This window comes from Clarias gariepinus, chromosome 24 (genome assembly GCF_024256425.1).
Source record: "Clarias gariepinus isolate MV-2021 ecotype Netherlands chromosome 24, CGAR_prim_01v2, whole genome shotgun sequence".
NCBI lineage: Eukaryota > Metazoa > Chordata > Actinopteri > Siluriformes > Clariidae > Clarias > Clarias gariepinus.
Window position 1 is genome coordinate 9,357,501 of NC_071123.1, and position 8,037 is coordinate 9,365,537.

Genomic DNA, 8,037 nt, shown 5'->3' on the forward strand with positions numbered 1-8,037 from the left:
GGATCGCTTCCTCTTTGTATGAGTCGAGCCGCAAAGCTGTTTTCATCGAACAAGGTGCCGTTAACTACAGGGGCATCATCATCGAAGGGGTTGATGGAGGGATCAGAAGCTACTGTAATGTACTGCAGGGCCAGCCACAGGGCAGTATTCCCCTCATGGTCTTTCAGATCCATATCTAGCCTGGTCATTTAAAAAAAAAAAAATTTAATTAAAAAAAAATATTTTTTTTTAAATGCATGCATGAATGATACACACAGGTTCGATTGCCTAATGGAAGGAATTTTATGCTCACTGTTTGCACTGCAGGAGTTGGTTGAACACTGGTTCGTTTCCTGACAGTACCGCTTCATGTAAAGGTGTTCTGAGAAATTGTATATTTAAGAAAAAAAAAATTTAAACATAATTTTAATAATGTTTTGAAAGAAACAAAAAAAAGGGAATGCATAATTATGACCATAAAATATAGACATTATTCTGACCCGTACTATAATACCCACCGTCCTCTGCTGTTCTGCATGTTGGGGTTGGCGCCGGTTTTGAGTAAAGCCTCTGCGATGCGGGCCATGCCGCTCATTACTTCAGCACTGTGTTTCTTCAGGCTGAAGGAGCAGACGAGGTGCAGCGGCGTCTCCACCGCCCCCACTGTAGCTGCGTTGACCTGGGCTGAGTGACGGATCAGGAAGGTGGAAGCGAACTCGTCTCCTTAAGCCACACACACAGGCAAGAAAAAAAATAAATATTGACATGCAGAAGGTTCATATCAATGTAACCAACGATGAAAGACAAATGAAGAGAGAAGGCAGAATGGGCTTTTCAAGACAACAGTGCCAACAAACCCCTCTGGATGGCTTTGTGCAGAAGGCTCCAGCCACTCTGATCCACCATGTCTACATCTGCTTTGTTGTTGACTAAAGTGGTGGCGATGCTTTCAAGTTTTTTGGATAAGGCCAGATCCAAAGCCAGATCTCCGTTATTATCCAGTTCGTTTAGTTTCCCTGGCAGCTGAGAAGGAAAAGAAAATGGGATATTATCGTCCAGGAATTCAGTCAGATTTAAACCATGGTCAACAAAAAATATGGTTAGTTGCTAGCTAAATTACTTGTAGTATATTTAAAACCGCAGCAGTGTGTCTAGCATGTCATATTTACCCCAGCAGTAGGGTGGGGTATTAGTTTTCAATGTGGTCTTCTCATAAGGACTTTTCAGCCATGTGTTACAATAATATTACAAAGGTGAATCATTCAGAATTTACTTTGGTGTACCTGGTTTAGGGTCTGGCTGCTGTAAATAAATATTATGGTGTATACACCAATCAGACATAACATTATAAAGCAATATATTATGCCCAGTATCGTATAGGTTCCCCATGAGCAACCAAAGTGTTTCTGGCCCCTTGTGGGGTGTGCTGTGGTGCCTGGCACCAAGACATTAGCAGCAGATCCTCCATGAATCAATTGTCTTTGTCCAGAATATCACCAGGGGGCTTGATCAAATTGGTCTTGGTCTCTTTGCCTTCTGAGCCCGGGCACCCGGGAGATCTGGTGCCTTTCTATCGTGGCCACCAGTGAGTTGGCAATTTGGGCCCATTAGAAATAACAAGGGTTCACACAAAACAAGGGGAGTCTGCTTTTAGCCATTATGCTGCCCGCATTAGTCACATTTAAATCTAGATTTAAAACTCATCTGTTTAGCTGTGCATTTATTGAATGCACTGACTGCACTGTATTTTATGTTTTTTACATTTTTAACTGTTTTATTTTTATTCTAAATAAAATTAAGTAATTTTAAAAGTGCCACTACAAACTGTTTTTATTTTAAATCAAATTTAAATAATTGTAAAAGTTTTAGTGCCATTATTTTCTATTTCTTTTTATGATTATTTTCTTCTCTTTTATGTAAAGCACTTTAAATTACCATTGTGTATGAAATGTGCTATACAAATAAACTTGCCTCGCTATTACACCCAGGTGGGTGTTGTTTTACAACAAATACATTTAAGAAAACCTACAGTACTTTAAAAGACATCTTCAGGTTGATGTCTGACCTACCTGAGCATCCATCTCAATAAGATACAGAAACACCACATCCTCCCGCTCCACTTTAATGGCTTTATGAAGAGGAAACTCGGTCTTGGACTTGATCATCTTGTATAACAGCTGAGCGCTCATAGTGCTGAAGTCCTCTTTCCTCAGATCATCCTGTGACAGAGCTCAGAGTTATAACCGGTATATTTGATTATAGAAATGACATGTACAAGCATAAACCTTATGCATTAGGCAATGTAAAATCATTTATTTTAGACACAATGTGCAGCAGTAAATAAACATTCCAGTGGTACCCTTCGTTAGCACTGTATGTCTGTAGGTCAAAAAGCCTGAGTATGCAGCTCCTACAGAGGTGAATAATTACGGATTGCCTCTGCGACCTATTCACGAAAATCTCCTTGAGGATCAGTGAGTGTTCTCCGTAGGGATTTATGAAGGGAGAATATTAGAAATCATAAATGAAGCCCTAAATACCAAGGACAGCTCTTCATCAAAACTTGCTTCCTGCTTCTGAAGAAACAGCAGAAGGGACGTTACTGTCAGCTACTGACTCACAAAAACAACAGAGAACCAGCACATCCTTAGAGAATGACAAAAATCAATCATCCTGCGTGGCGGAAAGGTCATTACGTTCTAATTTTAAGGGTAAATTATTTCAGAATAAGGTCTCCTTGCTTTTTTGAAAGAAATTATATTAATATGTGTTAGATCTCCTCTCTGAGTCTTATACAGTGTGAGACTACAGAACATACAATATGAGCTAGAGAGACACATCCAGACGGGCACTGCGTTAATAAAGATTTGATTTGATGACTTGACGTTAATGACTCATGGCATCCTGACTCACCCAGTGGCTGGCGATGATTTCACCACAGTAGTTCATTAGCGTGGTGGCATCCAACTCCTCGGCCGTCTGGTAGAACCGAATGCAGTTCCTGACGTTTACTGACGACATTACTCCTTTTTCACATCTATAAATATAAAAAGAATAATTACAATACGTGTTTAAATCGGGAGAATAGCATTATACAGTAATGCTGATATCTTTATGTTCAAATCTTCTAGAAGGTAATATTTATTTCAAAGGAACAGTTTGTCATTTTTACACCCATCTGCTTCCTGTAAGTTGACCGGCAATAACAATAAAAACAACATCCGCCCAGGAAAACCAAATCGGAGACAATATTTTTATAAATAAACCAGGTCCATGCATCCTTATCCAAAAAGCATTAATGGATGCAGAACCACAGCAGCTCACTTTTTTTACGTGACCCAAAAGACAATCCAGTTTTTCTCCCCCCAGTTCAATACGGTCACTGACCGGCACCCCGTGAGTCATCAACCTTTACTCCCACATATGCCCACCTCTCTCGTAGGAGGTAAAGCTGAAAGCGGTTGGCGAGCTTCATTAGGTCAATTAGAAAGCCGTCATCTTCACACAGCTCTAGCTCGTCCGTGTAAGCCCAGCGCAGCATCGCCATGGCAACCTCCGGCTTAGCCTCTGAGGAAAAAGCACAATCATTTAAAAAAGTAACTAAATAAGGGGATTCCTTAGGGGAACTAAATAAATAAATAAATAAATAACAAAGAAGAATTTAGTAGCCAAACCATCCCGTGTATTCTACTGGTTTGATATAGTTCTCAGTGTCGTACTGGTTTGGTAGAACGCAGAATTAATAATTTTGTTTGGAAGCTACAATTCAAATCAGCAGACGAGGAAACTGTTGGCGCTTCGGTGGAAGTAAGAAAAAGAAGAAAAATGTCAGTAATGCCATCGATAACAATGCTGTTTAAGAAAAGCAGTACTGAAAGAAGTAGTAATGAGTTTTATCACATCACATGGTTGTGTTCTTGTGCAGAAACACGTAAGCCTGCCATGTTGTGACATAAATACATAAATGGCAGTATGCTCATACCATTTGAGGAGTTCAGTCTGAGGGCGATTAGTTTAAACTGGCATCTCACCAATGTCAGTCAAAAGGAAAAAAGTTTGAAAGGTTAGATAATTTTTTTTTTGGTCTTTTTAAACCATGCATTGTTACATGCATGTTATTGTCTATGGTTTCCATTAATACAAGATGACTAGTTTGATAATTAGTCAAATTAGCCTAAGAACAAAACGTCCATTGGCTAAAGTCAGCAATGATCATCTACCTGGATGTCAGGAGTAAAGACCTGCCACTGCGTTTTAGACTGAAAGTGTGTTAAGTGATTTTAAGCCTTACCTTAATTTTAAGGCCACAAGCGGTCGTACAAGCATTTCACTGCATATCATACTGTGTTTGACTGTGTATGTGAAAAATACAATTTTAATTTGAAGTGTGTGCTTGTTTCCTTCTCCAGCTCATGTGAGCCACTAAAAATTTTATTGACTCTCACCTGACAGGTCGAGCTCGGATGTGGAAGCCATGTTAGCCAGACTCCAGACGTCACTGCGTGCTGCCAGGACAAATTTATGGGCGCTCAGCTGCTCCTTTCCGATTTTTACCTTCAGGTCACTGCAATATGGCACCATAGTTCAAACCCCAAGAAAATAATCATGTATCTGACCTTTAATCTCAGACACTAGTTCAATATTTCCCATACTGCATTTAACAGACAAATATAAAAAACTTATATAGATAACATTGAACGCTCCCAGCATGCACCTGTACTGGTCTTGCTGATAAAGTTCAGCAACGATGGTCAACAGGCGGCTGATAAAGGAGTCGCTGGGCTGCAAGGAGGAGGAGGAGCCGTGACCAGAGGTCTGGGCCGCCAACAGGGAGCACTTCCTCTCCGTCTCCACCAGCTTCTGCTGCATTTTGACGTACTCCTGCCGCAGCAGGGACAGGTGCTTCTGCAGTTTCTGCACCTCCTCTGCACAACAGGAGGAGAGAGAATGGGGAGAAAAAGAGAAACAGGGCAGAGGGTGAGCCAACAGGAGAAACAAGGTGAGCACAGTGGTGTGGGTCAGGGTAGTCACTAATAGAGATGAGGAATGGAAAGCATAAATGTAAGACCCTAGAAAGAGAGCATGTAAGATATGGGTCACCTCACACACACACAATGAACTTTAGCTTTAATTACAGCACACTTTGTGAAGGCTGCTTTATGTGTAAAAATGATTCCTCATGCTCCAAAAAAAACAATCCCAGAATATGGGTGTTCCATTAAGAAAGAAAATCTCCATAGATGTGATGCTCTGCTCACTCTGTTTAATTCAGGACGTCACCTGACTTCATTTTATTGCTGCGTAACGTTGCTGAGCCTAGACATGACCAACAGAAGCAACCCAAGATCATAAGACTGCCTCCAGAGGCTTGTACAGTGAGCACTATGCATGATGGGTGCATCGCTTCATGAGATTCCCTTCTTACTTTGACGCCCACATCGGTCTGGAATAGGGTCAGTCTAAACCCATCAGACAACAAGACCTTTTTTCCATTGCTCCAAGAATCAATTTTTATTCCTTTTTATCTGATTAGTCTCACTGACGAGTGGTTTTTTTATGGCTATCCAGCCATTTAGTCTCAATTCTGCAAGTTCTCATTAAATTGTGTTAAGTATCTGTCCAATGATGGAGACTTCAAAGCACTTTTTATGAGTCGCTCTGGATAAGAGTGTCTGCCAAATTCCTAAATGTAAATGTGTGTATGTGTTTTTTACCATGCGACTTCAAGTGTTTAAGTGATCTCTATTCATGTTCTTTTACAAAGTTGACGGTTCAACACTATCCCTTCAGGTTTTATAATGTGTTGAGTTCTTAACCCAGTTCCAGTCTTTTTAAATCTCCATATTTGTTTTCTTTGCTTGATGAAGCCCAATAATTTAACCCTTCTGAAACTATGACTTTTTTCCCCAGGCAGTGTATATATACTCACAGACATAGACACTTATACCCACAGGGACATAGGAACAGACAGAGAAATATATATATAGCAACAGATACACTCATGAAATGAATACACATGAAATGCACGATGGGGAACCGAGTATGGCCAGAGTTTTAATAACAAACCTGACAAAAAATTCAATTTAATTTCAATTCAATTTTATTTGTATGGCACTTTTAACAATTGACATTGTCGAAAAGCAGCTTTACACAATCAAAATAAATATTTAAGTTTGTATGAGATGTAGCGTGTATGAATTAAAATGATCAGATTGTCCCTGAAAAGCAAGCCGAGGACGACGACAACAGTTGCGAGGAAAAACTCCCTGAGATGGTAATAGGAAGAAAGGAAGCAGACTCAACAAGGAACTGATCCCGATTTGGGTGAAACGGATAGACTAATAGCTATTTCCTAATCACAAAACTGAACATTCCTAGAGATACTACCTGCACCTGAATGTTATGTAACCATACAGACTTGTCATTATGACAAACAGGATTTAAGGCTCCATCTTCCAGCTTCCCCTAAGACAGTCGAGATTTAAGTGCCTCAAGAAGTCATGACAAAACATCCACATCCTAGATGTGCTTACTTCCGCTGAAGCAAGGCGACACTGGAATGTGACAGCTTAGCAGAAATTCTGCAAGCTGAGCTTCCTTCCTCTTTACCACTCCCCCCCTCTCTTTATACGAGACTGTCATTTCCAAGTAGGCAGAAGAGACGCTTTGTCTTTGCTTTGCACTAACTGTGTGTTCACGGTGATTGGTGCACGAGTTATAGAGGAGTTACTCCAAACCACATGACTGAGCCTTCCCAGGTGAACAATAAATGCTGAGGCAACACCATCACAAACTTTATCTGAAGAAATGCTGCAAACTAAACACAACAACTTTGACTCTAGGACTAATTACAGCGTATACGATCTCCTAGTAGTCTTTATAATCTTTATAATCCAGGAAATTTATCCTAGCATGGCATTTAGAGTTTCTTTCCCACAAGAGGAAATGACAGAGTCAGCAGATTTGTTTCTCAGGAGGACAGTAAAGTGGTTTAAAATCCTTTAAGAAAGCACAAACTGCACAACCATGAAGTTGTAAAAATACACCCAGGCTGCAAACTTACACTATGCTGACCAGCCTGGGTGCCAATATTTTCGAAGCATCTGTTCCAATAGATAGAAGACAATTTAACGACACTTATCACGTGATCACATCATGCAGAACGGCAGAAATGCCTCCGCTGCAAGACTGTCAAAGATTAGCTGGAGTGTGAGAAGAAAAAAAAAAAAAAGACAACTCATGCCAGCTTTGTTGTATCTCAATTCTAAATTGAGCCCCTCCCGTCTAGTGCACTTCATATAACACACAGCCCAGGTGTGAAGACCCTGTGTAGCGCACTATATATTAAAAACGAGTCATTTGGAATGTGTTCACACTGACCAAACCGTTATGACCAATTGTTGATATCTGACTATTTTAGCTAGTGTTAAGACACCACGCCAGTCTAGCGCCACTGCTAATAAGACTTTAACCCAGGTCAACTACATCTAGCTGACTAAAAACTCCAAAGATAAATGTTTTACTTTATATTTGTCCATTTTCACTTCAACCACCACCGCCCAACCCACCACCTCACCGACCAAAAAACAATACGCAGTAAATAACCTAGTCCGTGCAAACACTTATTTATCGTCTAACTCAAAACATGACGCGAAAACATTCACGTATACAGCTGGTAGTTAAAACCGACCCGAAATGAGCGTAAAATAGAAACAAAAAGGGCGTACTCATTTGCAAGAAATCATTTTCATACCTTCCGCCATGTTGGATCCGCGGCTGGTTGTGTGTTCTCGCGAGAACACGGAGAAACCACTGGGTAAGTATCGCGAGAGTACAGAGGCTCAGGAGGGGCAGAACCAAACTACATTGTCTTTTCTTTTCTTTTTCTTTTTTATATCAGCCCAAAACAGTTTGTACCCCATAACCATATCCAGGGTTTAAAAGCTGCCTCTGACCACCATCCTTATCGATTTTTACAAAATTACGCAAATGTCTTGAATAATTTGCATGTCCTCCCCGTGCTTGGTGGGTTTCCTCCTGGTACTCCAGTTTCCTCCC

General features: G+C 40.5%; 1 protein-coding gene across 1 annotated transcript in view; it reads right to left on the reverse strand.

The window, feature by feature from the left end:
* Positions 1–7,782, reverse strand: part of ankfy1 (ankyrin repeat and FYVE domain containing 1) — a 22,357-nt gene extending 14,575 nt beyond the window's left edge. The window contains exons 1-10 of the mRNA XM_053485331.1: positions 7,733–7,782; positions 4,694–4,904; positions 4,425–4,543; positions 3,411–3,546; positions 2,893–3,016; positions 2,049–2,198; positions 837–1,002; positions 498–702; positions 293–361; positions 1–180 (exon numbers count right to left, since the gene is read on the reverse strand). The exon at positions 1–180 is cut by the window's left edge and continues 20 nt beyond it. Coding sequence (XP_053341306.1) covers positions 1–180; positions 293–361; positions 498–702; positions 837–1,002; positions 2,049–2,198; positions 2,893–3,016; positions 3,411–3,546; positions 4,425–4,543; positions 4,694–4,904; positions 7,733–7,742 — 1,370 coding nt within the window. The 5' untranslated portion in view covers positions 7,743–7,782. The remainder of the gene's footprint in view (positions 181–292; positions 362–497; positions 703–836; positions 1,003–2,048; positions 2,199–2,892; positions 3,017–3,410; positions 3,547–4,424; positions 4,544–4,693; positions 4,905–7,732) is intronic.
* Between the last annotated feature and the right edge of the window lie 255 nt (positions 7,783–8,037).